General features: G+C 38.5%; 3 protein-coding genes across 3 annotated transcripts in view; 1 reads left to right on the forward strand and 2 right to left on the reverse strand.

The window, feature by feature from the left end:
- kcnq1.2 (potassium voltage-gated channel, KQT-like subfamily, member 1.2) overlaps positions 1 to 4,415 on the reverse strand; it is a gene marked incomplete at both ends in the record, with an annotated part of 177,485 nt that extends 173,070 nt beyond the window's left edge. The window contains one exon of the mRNA XM_079246599.1: positions 3,922 to 4,415. Within this exon, the coding sequence (XP_079102725.1) occupies positions 3,922 to 4,415 (494 nt within the window). The remainder of the gene's footprint in view (positions 1 to 3,921) is intronic.
- A 3,390-nt stretch (positions 4,416 to 7,805) lies between these two features.
- mrps35 (mitochondrial ribosomal protein S35) lies at positions 7,806 to 20,563 on the forward strand (the record flags this gene model as incomplete). Its single annotated transcript, XM_079247245.1, has 8 exons — positions 7,806 to 7,938; positions 10,259 to 10,302; positions 10,435 to 10,602; positions 13,171 to 13,231; positions 13,364 to 13,503; positions 15,466 to 15,575; positions 15,657 to 15,726; positions 20,100 to 20,563. The coding sequence occupies 8 exons, from the start codon at positions 7,806 to 7,808 to the stop codon at positions 20,364 to 20,366; spliced, it is 993 nt and encodes a 330-aa protein (XP_079103371.1). The 3' UTR covers positions 20,367 to 20,563.
- Positions 20,564 to 20,763: 200 nt separating this feature from the next.
- On the reverse strand, positions 20,764 to 23,880 carry mansc4 (MANSC domain containing 4; the record flags this gene model as incomplete). Its single annotated transcript, XM_079247235.1, has 3 exons — positions 20,764 to 21,987; positions 23,427 to 23,561; positions 23,661 to 23,880. The coding sequence occupies 3 exons, from the start codon at positions 23,878 to 23,880 to the stop codon at positions 21,200 to 21,202; spliced, it is 1,143 nt and encodes a 380-aa protein (XP_079103361.1). The 3' UTR covers positions 20,764 to 21,199.
- Positions 23,881 to 26,004: the final 2,124 nt, after the last annotated feature.

A 26,004-nucleotide genomic window follows, 5' to 3' on the forward strand; every position in this document is an offset into this window, starting at 1 on the left:
CATTTTAGTACTTTTGCTTCAATTTAGTTATTTGCAAAACCTATTCCAAAGGGGGTGTGGGTGCTGGGAGTGGTTTACCACCTCGTTTTTTTCAGTTAATTACTTCAATTGAAAATTTGGTTTTTGTATTATAATCTTGTTTATATATATGAAAAAATATGATTTTATGGCAATATTTCCAAACTTTCAATATCGCCAAAACATAAATATTGCTTCAGCCCAAAGGCAAATCAGTTCATACCTAGGTGGACTCCTTGCAATAAGCAGGTTTCTGATTTAAATCCCAGCTACTTCCTTTCTGTGTTTAGTTTTCATTTTATCCCTCTGCTTGTGTAAGAGTGCATAACTATCTGTTTCCATTAGCCCTGTGATGGATGGTCAGTTGCCTAGCAATTACATATGCCAAGTTTATCTGATTACTGATCCCATTCTTCCACAAAAAACACGAAAATATTTTTTAAATGACAGAAAATGGTGACAGTAATTTCAATTTTATTTATATTAATTTTCCTTTGTGATTAAATTACAAACGTGGAGGAGGTGGGCGGACCAGAGGAGCTCTGCTGTGGTTGACAGCTCATCCTGTCAAGCTGACGTTAACTTCAGTGAAAAATAATCCTTGTTAGATGCATTTACATTCGTCCTCATATGTATTCATACCCTCCCATTAAAGAAGGAAAAAAAACAAGGAAATTAAAAAAAGTATGGCTTTTCCTAATGGTTCCCAAAAGGGAAACAGACATGTCAAATCCTGAAGAAAAAAAAAAAAAAACAGATTAAAAAAAATATGGCAACTAAAAGCTGCGGATAATTGCATATCTGGCCTCTTTCTCTAAACATATAGTCACATGGAAAGAAGATGAAATTGACAAAAGTAATAAATAAAAGTTTTATGAAAATGACACTATTTTCTAATTATGGTTCAATAGAAATATTTTTTAAAAAGCAAACAAATATGATAAAATAATATTTGTTACATCACTCATAAACTAATATTTTTTTTTTTTAATTCTGCGATGTTTCCACTCCAGTCAGATGTTTTCTTTTCCTCTCAGTCAGACTTCTGCACCTGTTGACAGGTATTTTGTCCCACTGTTCATCAGAAAAATGCTCCAATTTGTCCAGGACTGATTTGTTCGTTTGTTTTTTTTCTTTAACTCAATTAAATGACAAAACAGCATCTTATATTGTTGAATTATGATTTAGCACATTTTAATTATTGTTCCTTATTTCGGTCTCCAATTAACTGAATGAGTGACTGTAATAAATTCAGCCTTTTCTTTAATGAAAGATGAACCTGTACTTCTAAGTGTGTAGACCCTGAATTAAGACACAGCCATTGAGATCATGAGTATGTTAGATAGTATGCCAGTAAATCCATATTTATTGCATTGTGGTGTTTGTTGAGACCATATATTTGTTAGTAGATACACATCTGCTGCATGCTATTGTCTTTATTTGTGTGAAACTTTTCAGATACTTACCACACAACAATGAAAACTCTGATGAATCAAGTACTGCAAGTGCATGTGCATAACTTACCATCATCTTAATGTAGAGCAGGCATATAAGAGCTGTCACAAACGCAGCATGCAGCTCTTTATGCCTACCTTCTTCAATGTTAATCTCTAAAGAGACCAGGAGAATAGATGGCTACCAGCACTACCCACTGACAAAAGCGTTACTTAAAAGTGTGTTGTTAGTGAACAGTTAGAAGTGTTTAATATTAAATGAAGGACAGTCTCGAGTTCACCGTTCTCCATGAGGGAGGATGACTGCAGCTCCAATTACTGATGAAAAGACTTCACAGAAACACAGGGTGCAGAACAGGTGCATGTAGACAGGAGTGTTTCCATTCATCTTTGACAGTAATATTTTAATAAGACGGTCTAACACTTCTCTTTGTGTACAGTTTTGAACAGTCTTGGCATGATTGTATGTAAATTATTAGGTGCATTTGAAACAACTGAACTAAAGTACAAAAGTAAAACTTAAATTGAAGGAGCAAAGATAACCAAACAACAGGTCAAACACTGAGGTCCTGGTTAACTATTGCCACAGTGGCTTAAATGCTGAGTTATGAGCCACTCTGCTGTGTGCAGGTCCAAAAGCTGGTAGGATCATTAGATGACTGAGTTTCCTAAAGCTAACAACTATTTTCTTAGCAATACGCCTGCTGTACATTTTGACCCTCCTTTAGGTCTAAGTCCTCTTGAAAATGTTTTCTGACTGAAAAAGAAGTCCAATTGATATAATTCATTTCTAGAACAGAACTAAAATTGCAAAGTGATAGAGCCTCTTCAGTAGCAAGTCCCTGACTTTAAATAGTCTTCCATAAACACTGCTCATTTTAAAGTCTCCTCTGAAAACACACTCTTATTGACTGGCTTTTGCCACAAGTTCACTGAAACATTTATCTGTTTTATTGTTTTTAAGTCTTGTTTTCAGTCTTTTCTCATTGTATTGTTTTATCTGTTTCTTGCATCGCTGTTATTTCTATTCATTTAGGTGTATCTTAGAGACTGTAAAGCATTTTAGGTAGAACAGATTTGTGCTAAGTGTGCTATAAAAATAAATTTGAGCTTGACTTTGACCATAGGCTGCCATCCAAACATCCTTTCTCGGAAATAGACATTTTCTGTCTTAGCAAGACCCTCACAAACAAACTTTTGTTAAAATAAAAGTAAATTTCGTTTTTATTCAAATAAATGTATAGAATGGTATGTTTTTCTATACTATTCGCAATGAGGATGTGTGTTTTACATGCTTTGCAATAAGCCTTTTGCACTACTGTAGAAAACTGGATTAAAACAATATTGGATCTTAGAAAAAAACTTTTTTTTTCTAAGAGTATATTTCTTTATGAAAAATATGTGGGAATCCAAAATGACTCCACTAATGCTTGCCTATGCTTGACTACAGGTTTTGGAATCACTTTTTTTTTAGTAATGTGTGATTATTTTGATTATCTCACTGCAGTAAAGCACCAAAACAAGAAATAAAAGATACTACTGCCTTCCAAATTCCAGATGACTGTATTTTCCAGTTGGACCTTTTCGTCCCCTGTGTGTACTTGGCCAAAATGTCACAGTTACTGTGTGCTATGGCTGCAGTATGTTTGAATATGTAAAAAATAAAAAATAAAAAATAAACGGCAAGAAATATAGCAATGGAAACATTCGTACAGATATGACTGAAGAACAGGTTAAGTTAACCCTTCAGTGAAAATAAAAAGCCTACACCGTTTGTCTCAATATCTGATCCAAATGAATGTAAACAGTGTTCTGAGGAGGCATTTCGATTGAACTCCTGTTATTATTACTATTCATATTTTCATCTAATCTGGTCTAAATCCATGTGCTCTGGGCTTACAATGACTAAACTGAGGGATGCATATGGGATCAGAGAAGCTCTTTCTCTCACATATTGCAGGGGCATTTGTGGATTTCTAAAAGTTGTCGTTTCATTTTGGTGAAAGGTTTAGCTAATTGATTTAACATGTCTCTAAAATACTGAATGGCTTATAAATTAAGCAAAATTAAGGAAAGAATGCAAAGTTGCTATTAATTCAACTACTTTCACCAGGACACAACTGAAGACAAGCAGCAGGCCAGACTCATCTCCTTCTGTTACAGGAAACAAGAAACCTGTACTGGAAGGAGACGCATTAAATGTAATTAATATAGAGAGAAACCACACACCTTTGTGGATGGAATCAAACACTCGGCATAAGTAAGACTTATCTGCTTTGTTTTCAATGGGATTGAGGTTTATTGTGCATGTAGTCCGAACTGACTCATTTATTTCAACCAGTTGCTTCCAAAATAAGCTTGTTTACATATTCTACCTTCTTTAAGGATGCCTGCTCATTTTGCAAAAATGCAAAATTGGATCTTAAACACAGAACAAGACGGTACTCACACAAGGAAGTGGTATAGGAAGCATTTCAGACCAGCAGGTCTCTCTAGAAAGTTGTAAACATCTCCCTGCATGCTAGTCTTGATGTAAGGACTCTGAAACTCCTTCTGATGCTGACGCATCCAGCTTGAACGAGGGAGAGGCGGCGGGACAGGGATAATGGGTGGCTCGTTATGTCCCATCTGAAGAGCTGGGTCTTTTGTGTCACTTGGAGGACAGCAGGGAATGCCTGACCCATTATTCACTGTTGCAGGGTCCAGTTCAAGTGAAACAGCAGAGTAACGGCTTATGTCAGGTGCAGGAACCTGTAGAGCCGTGCTGCTTATGGTGTTGCCAGTGGTGGATGCAAGGTCCATCTCATGGTCCAAGCTGAGACTGACGCTCTTTCCACCATACCCATTGGGACTGCAACGTATGAAGGAACTCCTCATCTTGCTCCCGTAGTCACGTTGCACATGGCAAGTCATGTGAAAGGAGCGTGTCCGTCTTTCTCCCATGCTACCACTTAGGATGGTCCAGTTCAGACTGGGACAGGGACAGGGACTTTTAAAGTACTGCAGGTTCCAACCAATGTTCCGGCAGGAGGGAAAGTCTCACCAGGAGAAGAAACCTAGCTAGGCATGGCTAGCTACCTGCAGCAGAGAAGAGCACACTCTGCAGGGCTGCATGTGTGTCCATACCTGCAGAGAAAGGAGCGAGAGTGAGTCATGACGACGGTACGACAGAGCAGCTCTACTGCTGTGCCACATGTCATTTAGGTATCCGTCATCAAAGATTTAGAAATTGCAGTGAACAGCGTACTTTGAATTTCAAAAAAACTATATGAAATATTGATAAACCTTTAATAGCGAATATGGGAATATTATCAAAAATATTTTAAGTGGCATCTTTATTAGTCTAGTTTCAACAATGGACAATTCATTTTCATACAGTACTGTGTGTATATTTGCTCCTCTAGCATGTAGCACTCAGGCTTGGAAGAAAAATATTATCAGTCTAAAACTATAATCAGATTAGAAGTAGATAATGTGAAATGTGGCGGCACTCTGCCTGTTACTTTTAAACTATGACCATATGTGGATCACACTTGTCCAGAGGACGCTGATGTTGATTAAAGCATTTCATTGCATAACCAACCTTTGATGCTTGAAAAAAAAAAACTAGACGGTTTGCTTGTTCATAGAAAAAAGTCAGATTTATATGCTACCTTTTTAAAACAGTTATTCATTATGCTGTTACTTCTGACCCGTGTAGATAAAAGCAGAAGATCCACGCTATGTTTGCAGAAAAAGAACCATACATGGTTTCATGTAGCACTAACTGCATGATAGTTCATTTGGTCATTCTTCTCAGGATTTTCTGCTGTAAGCAGCATTCTGTTGATGGATGTCACAACCTTTCAACTACTCCATCTGGAAAGGCAAAAAACGCACATGCTCTTTGCATACATTTAGAAAGATAAGAAGATAATGCATCAGTGCACCAGCCTGCATCAGTGACAAAATGTTACTTTTCCTAATGGTTCCCAAAAGGAAAACAAACAGACATGTCAAATCATAAAAAAATTAAAAAAAAACAGATTTAAAAAATGTGGCAACTAAAACATGCAGATAATTGCATATTTGGCCTCTTTCTCTCAACATACAGTCACTGTCAGATCAAAAATAATGTCATGTGCATTATTCAAAGATTAATTAATTTGCAGCAGGACTTTTAAAACAATAGTAGCTCGACAGTGGAGGCAGGATGAGGCAGGGTGATTTCAATGTGAATTCGCAAAATGATGATGTAACTTAAAACTGCTATGTTTGAAAATGACAAAGTAGGTGTAATAAAGTCAGGACAGCTTGACAAGTAAACAAAACACTTTCCATTTGCCCAAACGAAACCGTTTCTACTCCTATCTGCTTCATGTAACATAATTAGAGCAGCATATGAAAGGTTGGAGGATAGTTTTTTTTGTTTGTTTTGCATTCTCTGTTGAGAATCTGAACCTGGTGTGATGGATGTTACCTAAAAGGACTGGAAAAGTCTCATGGGACCAGAAAGGTGAGCTAATTGGAGACAGCCATTCCGTCCTTATCTATAGATGAGCTGATGAAAGAGCCACATGTACCTCTGTCTACCTTTAGATAGAGTTTCTACCTTTTTAAACAACACACTCCTACCACGCACAATGAACCGTCTGGCATGAATGATGTGGGGCTCTACAGTTACCGAATACTGTCTGACTTTCCGTTTAACTGAGCCGACCCCCTGGCGTATCACAAATTAAATACCAGCATGTGGACAAAGGGAGGGAAGACATAAGCAATATAAAAAAAAAAGGACCCAACAGTGCCTTTTTTTCTTTTTTTTTTTTTGTTTAGCCAATGTCAATTAACATCTGAAAACGGTTGCGATAAGCCCCGGTGAAAGTGAAAAAACAATTAAAGGTTTAGTCTATATTTGCACTTTTAATTGCACACGCTTCAGTCTACAGCACAGACCTGAATCAAACGGAAAATACTAGGTTAGAAAAAGTGTAAAATCTTACCTTAAAACTCCAACCTCAAGTTGTCGATGACCAATGATATTATCGCCTACCTCTCAAACACGTCACAAGTCCTTTCCCCCTCTTTTTATGAAAACAAGGTCCAGTCATACATTACGTCAGTTACGTCAATTAAGACCAAATAACATCCACAAGCATTTAGAAACATTTTCAACAAGTAACATACAGCGAAATCACAAGTCTTCCATCAGCTGCTGTCTGCAGGACCTGTCTCTTTGAAGTGCATCGTAGCTGTGTCTGGACAGGTGCTGCGTTCGCGGGTTTAGGGAAACCACAGCTATATGGAAGTGGTACGACGTTAAGAATAGACCTTGTCAAAAAGCAATTTTTTGCGGAAATGTTACAATCAAGGGTGAAGTTTATAATAAAGGGGTTAGGAATTTATGAAAGCTTTTCTACTTCTTTCAGCCGAGACAGTGTCAGGTAAAATTGTGTGGTTTTCTATTTCTTAGGTAACTTAATCTGACTGATATGTAAACCAGTGTTCGTTTTGTTTTAATCAACACCATATACATATTTGTGATTTATTTTGGCTTTGTTGATCCACTATGAGGGAATAATTTGTCAATTATGCTTATCATCAACTCACTGTCAGTAGCGGCACTTTAGTAGCAATAAACAGTTTCAGAATAATGTAGCAAAATAAAGAAAGTAGACCAACCAGTAGACTAAACAAACAGATTTTTTTCCCCCTCTCTTACTTTTGTATTCCAAGGAGCCAATATCTGGTATGGGAAACAGATGAAAAATAGCCTTTTTTGCTCAATCTGGCATATTAAGAAGTTGTTTCTTGTTTTAATATGCTATGTTCATGTCAAATTAATTAAATAAAGTAAAAATAAAAAATAAAACGATTATGACATGATTTTGTTGGTTTTTACCAATGGTAGCTAAAATTTCACAAACATTTCCATCGCATTTTAGACGTTTTGCTCCTCAGTTTAAAAAGTGTTTCAATTACAAACATCACACAGCTTTTCTTTTAAAGGGATGTTGCTGAGGATATTTTCGAACGGAGATCAGCCGCAAGGCAATTTTTTCCCCACATCTGTATATTTATTTTACGAGTATAGTTGAACGCACCGCGTGTTTCAAAAAGTAGCAGCTGGCCGAGGGAAAGCTACCAGCTGGCCATACTTCAGTGCTGGTCGTGCACATCCCAGTACCGCACAAGTCTGTAACAATACAAAGTATGATTTCAACCACTTTACAAATATTCAACATGAGTAAATCCCTAACCTGTTTTCATCTGCAGGAGGCACTGTGAACGTATGTGAAAATTTCGTGAGTTTAGTCTGTTGTCCCCAGCTGCTTTCCGTAGTCATTGGGAAAGATGGCTTCGCTCGCTAGTAAGGCATTTCTGTTCCTAGGTCGAACAAATGTTTGTGGTTTAAGACTTAAGGAATCAACGAACAGAGTCGCATATGCAACAGCTTTGTCTGTCAATACTTCCTCTGGAAATAAAGGTGAGTTTCACAGGAGCTGAGCGCAGGTTCACTGCGATCCAGACCCACCGGTGACACATGCTAAGCTAACCAAAGTGCTGCGTGTGGTGAGGTGATACAACCATGTAACTCCTCATGATAATATGTTTTTTTTTTTAAAGAAAGTTTTTCCTCTGATGTATCAGAAGTCTGATAAACTATCAGTCTAATTAGTCTATCACGGTAAAACTAAAAGGCATTGTCCCTACTGTGAAATTAAGCCAAAAATAAAATATGTGTTCAAGAATAATAAGATGGAGAGTAGGAGAAAATATAAATACCGCCCGTGAAGGTCAATTACAGCTTACATGAACACTTGACAGACTCCGCATTTTATCGTGTTACACACTATGTCATTGTGTTTTTCAGCTTAAACTATTATCATTCTTCTTTTATACATGCATGTACACTGCCAGACAAAAGTTTGGACACACTTTCATCCATTCATCCATTTTCTGACGCTTATCTGGGGTCAGGTGGCGGGGCAGCAGCCTAAGTAGGGAAGCCCAGACTTCCCTCTCCCCAGCCACGTTTGCCAAATCTCCAGGGGGGATCCCAAGGTGTTCTCAGGCTAGCCAAGAGATATAATCCCTCCAACGTGTCTAGGGTCTTACCCACAGGGATGTGCCTGGAACACCTCACCATGGAGGCATCCAGGAGGCATCCTGACCAGATGCCCGAGCCACCTCAACTGGCTCCTCTCGATGTGGTGGAGCAGCAGCTCTAATCTGAGCCCCTCCCGGATGACAGAGCTTCTCACCCTATCTTTAAGGGAGAGCCCGGCCACCCTGCAGAGGAAGCTCATTTCAGCCGCCTGCATGCGAGATCTCATTCTATCGTTCACAATCCACAGCTTATGACCATAGGTGAGGGTAGGAGCATAGATCGACTGGTAAACCGAGAGCTTTGTTTTCTGCCTCAGCTCCTTCTTTACCTCGACAAACTGGCGCAGAGTCCGCATTCCTGTAGATGCCGCACCGATCTGCCTGTCGATTTCACGCTCCATCCTAGGCCTGTCTCAATAAGCAATAAGTCAATTAATTGCACGATAAGGAAAAATGGTCGCAATAAGTTTGCCGGTAGCAATAGTTTTCCTTTGTCTTTTTTTTTTTTTTACTCTCGCGCTTACTCTTGCCCAAAATGAGTGATGACATTTGTTGTAATACAATATTAACTAAACATATCAATACAAGAAGCTTCCATCTTCCCCTAAAACACAATCATTAACTGCAGTTTTCCTAGCTGGGAAAAAAGACCTTAACAAACAAGCTAGCTCCATCTTCCTGACAGTCCATGATCACTGGGGTGTTTTAAGGGCAGATTAAATACAAACAGGACAGTGCAAAAAGGTGTGTGCTCAGACTGCGTGGTTGGTAAAATGATGTTGCCCTTTAATATTGTTTAAAATGCAACATTTTGAAAAATGTTGCAAACATTTCACAACCAGAATGAATTGCCTGGATGAACATACATGTTACTAATGGCATTTCCACACCTTTACAACGACATACTGAAGGCGATCAAAGACCTTCTATTTTACCATTCCACCTTCGGTGAAGTCCACACATGTCCCCTTATATGAGCTTTACCATAGACTATGTAACTGTGCTATATGGTTGTTAGAGACCACATCTTTCAGATAACCACATTGGCAAAACCCCAAGAGAAATCCTGATCTGTTTTAGCAGACTGGGGACTGAATGAGCATAAACTAGTTTGCACATTGAGCTAAATGTTCTTTAGAAATAAAGTATGTTGATCTTTGAAAGGGTGTACTTGTATTATTATGGCACGATTGTTATTTCCGTCGAAAATTGTCTGAAAATGACACTAATAATCGCTTAGCGCAATATTATTGTCTTTCGCAATAATTTCTGAGACAATCGCATGGCAAAATTTGTTACTGTGACAGGCTTACTCCATCCTTCCCTCACTTGTGAACAAGACCCCAAGATATTTAAACTCCTCCACTTGAGGCAGGACCTCACTCCTGACCCATATAGGACAATCCACTATGTTCCGGTGGAGGACCATGGTCTCAGATTTGAATTTAATTGAAAAGTGTGTTCAAACATTTGACTGGTAGTGTATACATGCAAAAATAGTTTAACTATTACTTGTGAATATTTTTTGAAAAATTCAAGCAAACAACCTGAGACCTGGTATTTGATAAGGTTCTTGTTTGAGGGCATAAGAGTTTGGGCACCATGAAATGCTGTATTTCCAACAGGATTCTTTTGTAACCACAAAAGAAAAAGAAACTAGACTAAGTTTGGATTATTTTCCACTTTACACCTTCCAGATAGAAATGGTAGAGGACCACTTGGCAGAAGACCCAAAAGAGATGTAAGTTCACATCTTGTCTTTTATATAAAGTCGTCTACTCCAATGTAATTAGTTTGCATTTCCACTGAAAGAATTTCACATGATGTTTTTCATGATGAAACCATTTTTGCGCCTTTTGATTTGACAAATCAGCCAGAGGAGCCCAGGACAGAAAAGATGCAGGTCGACCAGGACTGGACAGCAGTTTATCCAACTGCAACTTCCTTCAGGCCAAACTCTGTTCCCCTCCCTGTCAGGATGGGCTACCCTGTGAAAGGAGGGGTTCCTCCAGAAAAGAAGGGCAACTTGGAGCTAATTAAGGTATCTTAATTTCTTATCAGATGTATTTTTATCAAAAACATAACAGTTCAACTGATTATGTGTTGAATCAGATCAGAGTCTCCTTAGTCGAAGTTTAAGTCATTCCGTGTCTAATAGATTAGCATATCTTTGGATTTACAGCCTAATGGTCATCAACACTTGCTAAATTAAATGTAGCCAGCTAAAGCGCTTGCAGTACTGATGAAGCACTTTCTGCTGCATGGTTCTCACAGATACCTCTCTGTGTCCTGATTACTGAGCTGCTGTGTCCAGACACCAGCTGCTCCATCTGGACTCAAGCCACTTGCCGATCCACTATTTACACTCGTCACAGCTGGAACTCTGCCGAGCAGCCTTAACGATTCATTCTCTGTCTGCCGTGCAGAGCTAACGTGGCTTACTCGTGTTTATTGCTTAAAAATAAGATACTTTTAAAGTCAAAACTCATAGATGTGCCAGTCTCATGTCACTAAAAAGACCTATAACAAGTTTATTTTGCTCTCAGAAATAGGATGTTTTATATAATTATGTGTCTTATATAATATTCCTTACTCAAAGGATCAAGGGATTTTATATTCACACTTTGTTCACCATGCCCTTTCAAACCAGACTATTCTGCATTCAAACAGTGCATATTTCTTTTATTTTGATCATTATAATTGATTGTGATTTGTGAGGCCTGCTCACCATGTATGTTTATTGACTCAGTTTCTAGTTTCCCATCCATTACACGGCATAATACACTGCCTGTCCAAAGAAAAAAACAAGAAAAGGGTGACACACTCTTAAAATTTTGTTGAAACATCTTTAGCTTTGAATACGATAGCATTTGCTGTGGCTTCTGTCAGGTCACAAGATTTATTTGGATCTCTGGATCTGGTAAATTTGGACTATAACCTTCTTCCATTGATCCAAACTCCAATCTTTCTGCTCCGTAGCAAATGAAAGCTTGGTTTTCTTATGGCTACACATCTGTTCAATCACAGTCCTTTTTAATGTTCTCAGGTTAGTTATGAGGGTTAAAATGTTCTTTCTTCTTCTTTTAAACATCACCAATCGCCATCATTCAGGACTTTTTTCTGACCTTATTTTATCCCAGTACATAATGAATCTCCACTATCTATCCTTCATATTTAATAATGTGTTGGATAGTTCTTAACCCAGTTTTAGTAGTTTCTGCAATCTCCTTGTTGATGTTTTCTCATCATGATCCCTGCCAATGATTTGACCCATCTTAACATCCTTTTCATGACCATGGCATGTATGTTTCTACAGGATTGTAGATTACTTGTTTAAGTAATGAGCAGTGTATGTCTGTGTCCCTGTATCTGTTAAGTGTGTGAAAGGGCAAGAAGAGGTTTTAAAAAATGGGAGTTGCAAAACGGACTATGCGAGATGAGAGGCCAATACATGATTTCACTTTTTTTTTTTTTTTTTTTTAAAAAAAGAAGAAAATTTTGTCATGCACAGCTTTAACACGTGTCATTTGTTCTATCCTGCTGTTCACTTTTTTATTTATTTATTTATACTTTATTGCTGTTCCCAGTTTATTAGTGTGAATATATTTTCACGCATTCACACTTACTGTGATCTTGTTACAAACCTTAAAAACTCCTTAACTGTTTGTGTCACTGCTCTCCTGCAAGAAATCTAATAGTAGTTTTCAAAACCCACCGGATTCTAAGGTTCTGTCTTTTTTTTAAAAGCAGTCTTATCAAAATAATTTGTGCTTTCATACAAATGTTTGCAAAATCCAGCAAAAGGATTTAGCAAGTAGAGATGGATTAGTTGAATTACTCGTACGATTTTTTTATTTAGGTGAAATATTGAGCCTTTTGAAAGACCTGGTTGTTGCACTGGAAAACCAGCATCTCCGACCAAAGCTTTACACACATCAACATCACATTTACATAGACTATGCATCAAGTCAATTAAAAAAAAAAACTATATTTAACCATAGCATTATTTACAGACTCCATATAAGGAAAAACAATGATGTTATTTAGCAAATGAAAATGAACATGTTTCTGATGCTGGCGCAGCAAGGCTATATAAAACTTGGGAGTTTTGGCACTGGACAAAATTGTAAAAGTACCAATGGGAAATGATTGGATCTCCAGGACCTCAGAGGGTGAAACAATATGTGAATGTAGTTGTACATATTCTGAAGCATTTGCTGCTACTGAGTGAGCTGAACTGAGAGCACATACTGGTAAAAGTTGTCATCTTTTCTGCTGACCTGTATGCAGCTCTCCACTCCCTTTTTAGCACTGTCTATATTTACACATCAGCATTGATATAAATGCAAACAGCTCTATGCGCGGTTGTCAAACTATCGTAAAGAAAGCACTGCTTTCCACAGTTTATGTTTTGGCACTACCCTTTGCTTCCCTTTTCATTCATGTCAATCAATTAATCATTGCTATTATTGTTACATTCCACATTTCCTGATATGAATGCATGTCGGCAGCATAATTCCTCTTACCCTATGAAGTATTTATTACATTTGATTTAAGCTCTGAAATATTGAGGTTTGTCAACATTTACCTACCACTGGTTATATTACAGATACCAAACTTTCTGCATTTGACACCAGCAGCCATCAAGAAGCACTGTGAAGCTCTGAAACGTAAGCTCCTGGTTTGGTTGTTGAGACAGAAGTGATTTTGTTTCTTCTGATTATATGTTTATAGTGTTATTAATATTGTTTACTTTGCCAAAACTGCTTTGAGTTTATGCAAACATCTTTTTCTGCTTTTAGCTTTCTGCACAGAGTGGCCCTCTGCCTTGGACAGTGATGCCAAATGTGATGAGCACTTTCCTGTTAAAGTTGAAAGCACTGATTATGTGTCTGCTGGTCCCTCCATCAGAAACCCCTCAGCTCGTATTGTTCACCTCAGAGTGAGTCCCCCAGTTATCCTGTTTGTTTTCTGCTCCTTTTATGGAAGAGTCTTAAACTGGTTTTTAACTGGGTTATGTGAATGTATAGAACAACGAATGAGGAGAAACCTGACAGTCATTGAGATTAGAGATTTACAGGGATGCACGGCGACCAGATGACGTCATGTCTGTGCAATTTATCTAAAAAGACGTTTATTCTGAATCCTATGAAAAAAGTCTACAGAGAATAGTCTTCTACAAGTATGTTTTAAATTTACATGTAGCCTAGTTTTGTTGCAATTCTTAGGTCACTTTACTGTCTTTGGGCTTTTTTGACAGAAAAAATGTTTTGATTTCATTTATATTTTTAACATAAAAAGACCCAACTCCAAAACACTTTTAGCATTGGCATATTTGCTGAGACATTTTAATATTCCTCTTAATCCTCTCCTCCACCACTAATCCATCAATATGCAACCCCCCCCCACACACACACACACACACTCTGGAGTCATACATGGAAATACATACAGAACACATGACAGCAAAAACCCATTAAAAAAGAGGCATTATTGTGTTATATGAAAAAAAAAAAAAAAAAAAAAACTAGGAAAGCACTCAGAGAGCGCAGACCTCTGCCAAGCAGCTCATTTCCACACATATTCCAAACAATCCTTTTAAAAATTCCTGTGTCCACAATTCCTTCCACATCACTCCCAAAATTGAATGGAATCTAAGTTGGACCACAACCCAGGCTTGGAGGACAAAATACAAAGTCCCCCAGTAGTTTTTTCATTAGGTTACCAACAAGGACAGACAGATCAATGCAGACATAAACTGAACTTTTTCTATATTTAATTAGTCATAAAGAATAACAGATTCATCCACTGGTAACCAGACTCATGAAACTGATGCTACAGAGGTTAGATCAAGCAAAACATAATTTCTGCAGACACTGAGAAGTCCCTTAGATGGTTCTGTTCTTTAACTTAATGTGAAAAGTCTCTTCATACAAATGAAAATAAATCTTATTTCCCAGTACAGATACAGAGTAAACTGTACTTGAAAAATTTGCTGTTTTTCCCGGCGGAAGTGTGTCATTTTTGCCGTTAATCACCCGCCATCTGCTCATGACACATTGCCTTAGATTATATCAGCAAGGTAGGAATTAGAAATTAATCCAGGTGGATTAGGCTGGAAGATAGATTGGAGAGCAAATCTCACACAGTGAAATACCAAATCCACTACAAGTGGACTAAGCCCATACTTTTATATTAAGAGAAATTGAATGTCATGAAAATGAATTAAACGGTTTCCTTTGTTTTTCTTGCTTTTTAAAACCAGTGGATGCTAAAAGAAGTTGGCAGTGTTGATGGATGCTGAGGAAATACTTGAACACATTCTGTAGCAGAAGCTGATTTAAGTTCCAGATGCTGCACACTAAACCACTTTACCATCTCTGGTACATATATATGCCCACTCCCTTGTGACCTCAGAGCAGGATGCATATAGACTGCATTACACACAAATGTATTTGACGTATAAACTGATAAGTCAAAGCCATGAAAAACAATGTAATCACTGTATAATCTTTTTTCTGTCATCTCTGCCAAGAGTTTAGTTGTGATTCTGGGCCACAGTGTAAATAACAACTGGTTTAACCTTTTTTTTTTTTTTTTAAACACTTATTATATTCTTTTATTTCATGATAGTATAACAATGGAGCTTCGGTTTCTCTGAGGGAACTTCCCAAAGGGATAAATAAAGTCTGAAGTCTGGGGAGGGGGCGGACTATAAAATGACAACTCAGCAAAATCAAAGCTTTATGAAGATTAGAAAACAAGAACGGTTTCTTGTGTAGTTGTCATTCTTATTCCTAATCCTAGGTGATGGCTTTTTCTCCTTACACCACGGAGCTTATTGTGAAAGTATTGTGTGTTTAAACTGTTAAGATAATTGAACTTTACGTCATTGTCCTCCAAGGTAAAGCTGTCCAGTTTGAACTTGGATGACCACGCACGGAAGAAAATGCTGAAACTAGTTGGGGAAAGATACTGTAAAGATACAGATATCCTCACAATCACAACTGACAGGTAAACATTGCCTCCTGAAAACAGGGTAGAAAGACAATTTAGCAAATGCTCTAAATTACTTTTTTCCCTCCTTCCTACCAGCTGCCCACTGAGGCAGCAGAACTACAACTACGCCATGTACCTGCTAACTGTTCTCTACCATGAGTCTTGGGTGAGTAGGCTTTTTTTTTCTCCAGCTTGATGTACTTAACCATTGTTAGTGCCAATCTGAAGCGTGAGCAGGTTTTCTGTCCTGGATGATCGTTTGTTTACAACTGGGATCAAAATGCGCCTCAAACTGAGCGATTGCCTGAAATCTGATCCAAGTTATGCACGATGTAAATAGAGCTGTTCTTTACTTCATACAGTCACCTAACTGAATAATCTTTGGGGGTTTTTTGTATTTTAAACCTCTTCTAGTTTCCAGTCTTATTTGATGAAGGACTTGTTTCCATTGTGTAAATGCTGGCTGCGATTTATGACAACATGGGTAATTATAAAACCTTTCCAGACTGACCTTAAGGGTCTGACTAATTTAGCTGTCTGGCATTCTTATCAAAATACTTATAGATCTTGTTTATAAAGCACTTTTCATGACACACAAAAATGTTTTACAAGCTAAAGAAAACACAAAGAATAGAAAATGCAATTAAAAAAATACATAAACGTTCCTTAAAGTGGAACTATTATGTGCATTTCAGGCTAATTTATTTTTATTTCTGAGCCCAGAAGGGCTGGGATTGATCAAGTTATTGTCACAAATCCCTTTATTTACTTCAGACCGACCCTCTCTGTAGGCTGTCAGATCAGCCTGCGGGCAAAACGAGTGGATTGAGACTCTTCCGCATTAAGCCCCGCCTCCCGCCACTGCACTACATCGGGAGCGCGCACCGCACCTGCTTTCGCCGTCATTGTAACTGTAACAGAAGGATTAGACTAATATGAACTAAAAAAAATAAATAAATAAATAAAAATATAATGTCAACACATAGCATACAGCCCTACATGTTGGAACCTGAATTAGACCCTGAAAACGAAGTGGAAAACAGCAACCCACAGCAATGAATGCAGCAGGATGTCTCTCTTTGGTAAACTCACCAGCCATCGTTGGAAATAACTTTATCCGACGTTTTCCACCCACCTGATGTATTTGTACATGCCCTTGTTAACCAGTAGAAGGTAACCAATCACCGAACATAATCCACCGGGACGTCACAAGGATTTCGAAGTAGAAAAAACTCTCTAAAACGACACGTTTTTCGTCACCATGGAAACCGAACGGAGAGAGTGCCGTTCACATACCTGATGAGGATTCAACACTGTAACACTGTAGAAAGCTCATAAAACTTGAAATACCATAATAGCACCCCTTTAAGGTAGTGGTACCCACTCAAACATGAAAAAGAACATTTATGATTAAAAGCAAAAGCAGTTCTGAGACAGTGGGTTTTGACGAGGTTTTAAACAATGTCGGGTCAGAACAGTCGCCGATAGTTTTTAGGAAGCGAGTTCCGGGGAGAATGGGCAGCTTATAGGCCAGAGTAGGATGTTTTTGTTTTTTAATAAAGAAAGTAGCATTGAAAGTTGATAGGGCAGACATTCGAATGATACGTCGCCGCCATGGGGGGCCTGCAATAGTTTTTTTGTTTTTTGGTTTTTTTTTTGTTAAATAAACCTTACCCTTTTTATGCTAGTATGGTGTAAATTCAACAATTTAGTCTAAATTATATACCCTGACATAATTTGGGATGTCTGTCTTCTGAATGTATTTGAGTGTGTCCTTCATCAGTGGACTGTATGGACACCTGGACATGCCAGTGCCAGGTCTAAACAGGACTTTACTAAATGACTGTTTGAAGAACTGACATACTCTGTAGTACTAATCATCTCTTTTAGGTATTTGCTTGGATAAATGTGACCTTTTTTTTGTATCCACTGAAGTTTTTGTTTGTTTTTTTGACCTTTTTGTCTTCTTTCAACAAGCATCCATTTATTTAAAGGCCAGCTGCTCGCTGGCATTACTTGTTACCACCATGCTCCACCGTCACTTTTGGTTTTCACGCTTTGCTTTTAAGATCAAATACACCATGACACCTTATCTAATGCACTGCACTCTGCTGTGAGGGGAAAAACGGAAAGGGAAAAAAGTAATGGCCTCACATAACCTGCTGGGCTCTTACAAGATTTAATCAACTTTAGTTACTTTGCTGTTACAATATTCAAGTTTATGGTTTTGCAGTTATCTGATTTTTTTTCCTTTCATTTTCTACTCCGAATTTATCTGCCTTTTTTCCTATTGAGCTATGTTTTTTTTTTCCTCTTAAAAAATAATTCTTCAGATAGTTCAGAAAGTATTATAATCCTCCAGAAACTTGTTAATCAAAGAAATGCAATGATATAAACTATTAAGGGGAAAAATGTTGACTTTAGTCTGACACTTTCTTCTCGCTTCCTCTTATGGACTTATGCACGTCTTTGCTGAATCAGCCAAATCAGTGTGTTGGTATGTGATACCAAATATCGGATGAGTCTTCAGACCATGCACATAAGAACCACCAAACCTTTAACTGATTTTGATATCCTGAGTTTAAATTAAAGTTGTAAGACAGATGTGTGTAGAAAGCTTTCTGCTCAGTGCAGCACTGAGTTGTAAAAAAAAATCGACCACTTTGAATCCCATTGTGGCCGTGTTCTTAGCTACGTGATGTATGTTTTGTGTCATTATTGCTAACTAAAGTGGTATTCTTGTTTCGTGGCCCCGACTTCGCACAGTGGTGCTCATCAAAATTTTGGAAAGCGATTACCTCATGTCTTATGTCCCATATGCTTTAGTGTTGGAACTCCGAGCACCTGTTTTCTTAGCACATTGTGTTTGTGTATCGTATTCCTTCTTGTTTTGTCTGAACTTTGTTAAATTGGGTGTTACATCTCACTGACTGCGAAGCAAATCTACCTGTGGGTACATATAATTTTACCTGAACGTGGACCTTATGTAAGAAAAGTGGTGACATTTTCCAGGGGAATTCTTGTCCATTTTGCTGTGTGATCTGAGTCGAAATGCGTTTGTGCAGGGATTCACAACTTTAGTCCTCAAGGCCCACTGTCCTGTAGACTTGCAAGCTTTTTCTCCTCCAACACACCTGACTAAAATCAATGTCTTAATTGCAGACTTGTGCAGAGCTTTTCAGAGATGCATTAGTTTGAATTAGGCGTGTTGCAGCAGGTAAATATCTAATACCATCAGGATAATAGGCCTTGTGGACCAGGGTTGGGGATCACTGCATTAGAGAGTATTTTAGAGTTGAATGGGCAGAAGGTTGGCAAACAGTAGCGTTGTCCAGCTGACATTTCACCACAAGAGGACTTGAAAACAGACTCTCTTATCAGGTGGTGACCCTGATAGTCATTCACATCAAGCCAGTCATGCCACATCAGAAAGGTCTGTCATCGGGTCATTTAGCCTCCCAACGCTGTCTGAATGGATTTACACCCAGCCAGATAAAAGAAAACGGCTCCTCTTGTTGTGCAACCTCTGCCATTAGCGATTCTTCCCGTCACGACTTAGCCGCATTAAAGAAAACTCTGAGAAAATGTGTATAAGCCAGGAAGCACAACAGTGTCCGCTGCCCTTTTGGACACACAATGGAAGGCACAGTGCTTGTCCAGCAGGCTGTTAGACGATGCGAGAGTAGTGTAGTGATCAAGTTGTAAAGCTAGCCCACAAAGACGCCAGTTGTTGAGAGGCACTGAGGTGATAACATCTCCCCACTGTGAGAGGTGGACCTTGCCTTCTAATTCCAATTTGTGTTAATCCAGGCCAGCGCCGGGGCTCACCACTCAAACCTTTCTTCAAAATGGAGGGGGTGTTTACCCTCATGCCCAACACCTGTTCTAAGGAAAAAAATGTTTAGAGGGTTCGTAAGCTCATTTAAAAAACACGTGTGGCCTTTTGTCAAAAATGTTATACCAGTAAGGCCAATGGAATAAAAGTATCCTGTTTTTTTACTCACTGGGACTTGCATTAAGATGTTATAAGGATCAGATATGTGGAGAATAATGGTCATTAACCTCAAATACCTGCAGAACTGAGGTACAGTCGCTGCTTGGCTTCAGGCTGCGGTATAATGGATCACATTGTTGTCCTGGGAATGTGAGGATAGCTTTGCAGGCAGCAGATGGACAGAGCTACATGTGGAGAAATACCATGAGCGAGAAACATCAGAAGGGCTGAAACAAGTTAAACTGTGTTTTTGTTTTTACCCAACACAACCAAAGTTGGACTTTTTATTACTACTGGGAAACAATTAGTGTTTTAATTGCATAAAACCTTTGTGATTAATCACATACAAAAATCCCCCTCCCGACAAATTGTGTTAAATAATAATTAACTGCATTGATGTGCCCAGCCCTAGTTTTTTTTTTTTTTTTTTTTTTTTTTTAAATCTTGACCAGCAAAAGCTTTTTCTTTAGCAATTTTAAGTAAAACTGGCAAATTTTCTATTCATATGTTGAAAGACTAAATAATCTGCTTTTGTCGTTCTTCAGAAAATCGAGGCGTGGGAGTCTGAGAAGACCGTGGCAGACATGGAGGAGTATAGCTGGGAGAACAGCCCATCCCAAAAGAATATCTTGGACGTGCTCCTTCGCATGAAAGTGGCCGGAGAGGAAGACAGCGAGGAAGTTCAAGAACAGCTGTTGGGAAGACAAGACGTGCAGGAATACAAGAATTCTGTGACGAGACTAAAAAATGAAGAGAATGAAAGCAGCATGCTGCAGTACAAGGAGGCCGTCAAGAAATTGCTCAGCTTGTAAAATAAATGTACAAGTAAACCTATTTACATCAAGATGGTGAGCAACAAGGATGTGTAGAAGTTGCAAACATTTTATATTCATGTGAATTATGTGAATGTCATTTGGGACTCAACAAGCAATTACTGTAGATAATGGCAGCTTGATGACATCTGATGTGACCTTTAATGACTAAATAAAGTATGTTGTAAGCTGCTTTTAATGAGTGCTATACAAAGTTGGCATCAACTTAAAGCATTTAAGTACTGAAAGCCTCATTCAGAGTTTCCAACCCATCTTTCCTCATCCCCCTCTTGTCTTCATCAGGTCTCAGAGCAGCTCCTCAGTGAAAGGATGCTTTGAGCTGCAGGCTGTTTAACAGTACTTCACTTTTCAGAGTGTTTGTGTTTTTTCCGCTTTTAGGTCAGGGGCAATCCAACACAGTGAGGAGATGTGCAGGACAGTTTAACACCGGATGATGTGTTCCACACTCGTGTTGCAGCCATTAAGTGCTCTTAAGAGCAATATAGACTAGCCAATGTTTTCAAGGTCTGGCATGAACAATCAAGTACAGAAAAATGTAGTTCGAGCAGAAGGGCAGTCACTTCCATGAAGATGTAGTCTGCTTGTGTCTAAAGTTGAATTGAAACCTAAGCTGTGGTTGCTAATCAACCCCCCCGTTCCAGCCTTCTAATTCTTAATCCTTATCCAATCACAGCAAAGCAGTACAAAGCATACATTACTAAAAGAAAATTTTCATGAGGTTACTGTCAATCTAATGCACTTCATTAAAAGAAAAAAAGATTAAAGACAAGCAAAATGTCTGTTCTATTATCATTCTCCCCTTCTCCTCCTGTTCAGGAGTTCTCTCTGACCAGAACGTACTTAATCAGGCGCATGGAGGCCTTTTTCCCTCTCCATGACGTACGGTAGCGTCCCATCCTCTTCTTCTGACCCCTCCAGCTTACCACCAGAAGAACAGAGCAGCAGCAGCTAAGCAGGACTGTGACACATATGGCAACTGCAACCAATAAGGTGTGGGCAGCCACATGCCAGCCAGGTCCCAACTCCACTATGGTGTCCTCTCCACCGACTCCCTGGCCTCCCTCGCTGCCTGCAGTGTGGTTCCTCCCTAAGCTGATGTTGGTGGCATTGGCCTGTTTGCTGCTTTCTGTGTTGCTCAGAGTTGTGGCAGTTGAAAGGCTGTTGACCAACTGAGGGAGGATGGTAGTGGATGAGGAGGGCTCTGTATTTGTGCTGAAATAGGCAGGAGTCATGTCAGGGTTATGGGGGCAAGGAGTAGTAACAAAGGTGGAGGAATGAAGGGAAGTAAAGCTGGATGTAGATGTCTGGGTTGCTGATTGTGTGTGCCTTCCTGAGACTGGTGGAGTTTTTCCAGGTGTTGCAGAAACGGTTTTAGGATGAGAGGTGCTCTGTTGCATTGTGGTCATATGCGCTCTTCTTGCTGAAGTTGAGGGTTTGACTGTGGGTACAGTGGTCAGGGGCAGCAGTGCAGGTGGATGAATGAACTGTCGCTTGTCTGAAGGCAGTAGATCTGAGATGTTAACTCGGCCGTAGTGGTGGGGTAACACGCGGACGTTGGATGTGAAGTATTTTCCGAACACCAACAGATCAGGATCCACGCCTGGAACATGAAGATGTTGGTCAATCTAAAGAATGTTTTGTTCTGCATGTAGTGAAACATGTGACCATTTCTTTATGCCTTGAAAGTGCTGAACGATTGTATACAAACTAAGCACAAGTAGAAAAATCTGTGTTTGGTCAGTTTTTTTTTTTTTTTGCTGTAACAATGCATGTCTGCAGTGGAATAAACAGGTATAGACAACAGCTGACAATGGACAAACTCATATGGAAGAACCATGCACGGCCACAACAGCTGGGCACGTCCTCTTCAAGGTCACCAGCTGCTATGGTAAGGCATCCTATTTTTCGACCAGCATTTGTCAGAAGTCAGTCAGTACAGGGATCCCCAATCCAAGTGCTCGAGGACCAGTGTCCTGCAGGTTTTCCCAAATGTCCCAGCTGCAACACACCTGATTCAAATCAATGTGTATATAGCAGACATATGCAGAGCTGGTCTGAGTCTGGTGTGTTCCAGGAGGGACACTAGGAAATCCTGCAGGACACTGGGCTTGGAGGACCAGGATTGAGGATCCCAGAGCTAGTATATAGTTATGTTCTACACAAGTAAAAACATTGTGGATGGGGGCCGCAGGCAGGTAAATGAGTCAGATTGGCAGAGACAATTTAGCAAGTTTTTCATGGGTACTGCCAAAATATTAAACTCTGCGTATTCATTACAAATTTGGAACCATTTACAGGGGAAATAAATACATTTTCCATCTGTATAAGATGTATTGCATAGAAATAGTTTAAAACTATCAAAATAATAATTGATCAAACCCAAATGTTCCTACTTTCTGTGCTAGGTCATGGATGATATAGATTATATAAACCATTAATATACAAAGCTTTAAATAGGGATGAATAGGTTACCTGGCAACAGGTCAGTACATAAAAATGGGATCATCTTTCTCAAATATAATACAATAAAATCAAAGACGATCTTGGAATTCTGAATCTCTACATTAGATTTTAAATAAGAATAAATATAGAGACTTTGTAGAGTACATAAACTTTGTTTGAATAAATTCTAGCTTTTTGTAAGGGATGCAAGTTTTGAATGGAAATCTTTAAACCACCAGACAGAAGATGCATTTAAAGGACAGAAATGTGATGAAGACTCACATGGGAACAATCTAATTCATTTTGACAAGATGTAAAAACCCTTCTGCTTTTGTCAGAGCATTAGGTACAAGATTCAGACGTGTGATGTGCACCATCAAACCTAAACGAAAGCCTGTTGACAGGTTTTTGGAGCAACATGCTCGTATTCAGGTGACGTATTTTTCAAGGTTTCTAAACTGGATGTAAAAATATTACAACTCTGAATTCATAGTGAAGGAGATTCTGATTCTACACTCTGCTGAATGATAGAATAAATCAACAGAAACAGACTATTAATGACCATCGGCTAGGCTATAAGAAACTTATGTGATTTACCCTTTGTGACATTGTAGAGGACAACGTTGCCTTTGAGACTCAGGATGCAGCTCTCCAGTGTCGGACAATGCATGTGGAAACAGTTCGCGTTTTCTTGAGCAGTATCATAATGGAATATAGCCAGATTACAGGAAACTACATAAAACAGGGGAGACAATCTGTTAGATCATGATTAGTAGAGACATATGCACCGTTTCGCAAATAACAAAACGACCTGACAGAAAAACAACTCACAATTTCTGGTAAGGCAGCAGGTGCGGCTGCATTTCAGCGCGGTCTCCTCTTGGTAAAACTTCAGCAGCTGCGCGCCTCTTCTTTGTGACTCCTCGATGTCGATGAAAACACCCGGGAACCGTCTAATCCAGCAGTTTTTGTAATAGCTGGTCGGTGAGCACCTCGACTCAGTGTGGCACACCAGACTCAAAGCCGTCAGTAAACCCCATGGGACATTCATTGCGCGTTATCTAAGTCATACCATGTCAGATCATAACACGGATAAAGCGCCCGCATATTTGCAAGGCTGATTACTTGGAGCTGACAGGCAGAATTGGAGGCAGAGGTCTGACTTTATTTTTTCTTTTTCTTTTTTTTTTTTTTTTTTTTTTTTTTTTTTTTTTTTAACAGGTGCAGTACGTCTCCAGGTGCGTCTCAGTTACGCACCTGGAGTAGGTGGAGACAGTAAGCTCGCCTGTGGATCTGCGCAATTTCACGGACACCGAATTACACAATAACTAATAACTGCCATACAAATTAATCTTCAAAAGTTGATCACAACAGTTATTGTGTTATTATGTGAGGCTGAATGTGATTTACCGGCGCGAGCGTGCATATTGCTCTACAACAGGGGAGCCCAACTTCCTCCAGAGCTGCAGTCCTGCAGTGGTGGTTTTCCCTGGTGCAACACACCTGACTCAAATCAGCGGGTAATTAGCAGGCTTTTGCAGTTTGATGTCAGGCTCTGTCAGGTGTGTTGCAGCAGGGAAACTCCGAACACTGCGGCTCTAGAGGACCAGAGTTAATGCAGTCCAACCACCCCAGTCTAAAATATTCCAAAACTTAAAATGAAAAGAAAAACAAGATTTTATCATAGTTGATTTTCCACAAGTGGAACAATTTGTATGAATTTTTCATACTGGATTATGGAAATAAAGCTTTTGGGGCTTGTGCAGGATTTACTGCACCTCTTTTTCCCCTTTTGTGAGCTTGTCCCTCCATCACCCTGCCATGTTCTCAGTTTACAGCTGTGAGCTGAAAGCTCCTTTCTTTTTAGATAAAGAGCTTACAGAGTGACGAGAAAGAAGTCTTAAGAGAAACAATCATGTAGAAATTATTATTATTTGAAAAGTACATTTCAGATTGCTTGGATTACATGACCTATTTAAAACAGATATACAGATATACAAACAATTGTATTCGAGTGCATTGGCACCCTGTTAACATATATATATATATATATATATATATATATATATATATATATATATATATATATATATATATATATATATATATACATATATATAGATAGATATAGATACATATATATAGATAGATATAGATATAGATATGTAGATATAGATATATAGATATAGATATAGATAGATAGATAGATAGATAGATAGATGGATATTGCTTTTGAATTGTGGTTCAACAGAAATATTGAAAAGAAGAAAAACTAATCATGATGGGACCTGAAAACGAATATTCTGTTGAAAAACCCTCATAGTCGATCAGATGTTTTCTGTAACTCTTAGTCAGACCTCTGCACCTGTTGGCAGGTATTCTGACCCACTCCTCACAGGACAGTTTTTATTTATTTATTTATTCACTATTTTTCAATCACAGTTTAAAAACAGTCTTTTTTCACTTTTTAATCTAGTTCATTTTAATTTATATTTTCAGCTTTTTGAGTGACTTCTAAATTTAGCTTTTTCTTAAATGGGAGGGGGCCAATACACTTGAGCATGACTTACATGTATTGATACATGTATTACATGTATTATTGTATTGATCTAAGCTACACAACATGCCAGTACGTATGTTTTGTTATATGTTCTTTTTCCGAGGTTATTTAGCCAGAGCAATGAAAACTCAACTTTAAAGTATACTGTAGCTACTAAATGCATTGCTTCTAAAGGTACACAGTGTAGTTTTCATAGATGTTTATAAATCCAAATAACCAATCATTTTGGAGACATTTTAATGTCTTCATGGACACTGCTTATTTAACCCTATAATAAAGGGGGAATTGCTGGACAGTTAAGGATTTAGAGAGGGGCTACTCAATTCAGCCCTGTGAGAGCTACGGTTCATCAGGTTTTCAATGTGTCCTTGCTCCAAAAAACATATAATAAATATACAGATTAGACCTAAAAGAGACATATCTCTACAAGCATTACTATCTTAAAATTAGTTATGTAAAAGAGCAAACTGAATGAAAAGCATATACATTTGTTACACTTGTTGGCCTCTAATATAAAGGATATCTGCTTCTCATCACATGCATCAAACAGTTGAGATTGGCTCTTTTAGCTGGATTAAATTTATTTGCCCTATATTTTTGTTTCAGATTTGTTAT

Source organism: Telmatherina bonti (assembly GCF_933228915.1).
Source record: "Telmatherina bonti genome assembly, chromosome: 2".
NCBI classification, from domain to species: domain Eukaryota; kingdom Metazoa; phylum Chordata; class Actinopteri; order Atheriniformes; family Telmatherinidae; genus Telmatherina; species Telmatherina bonti.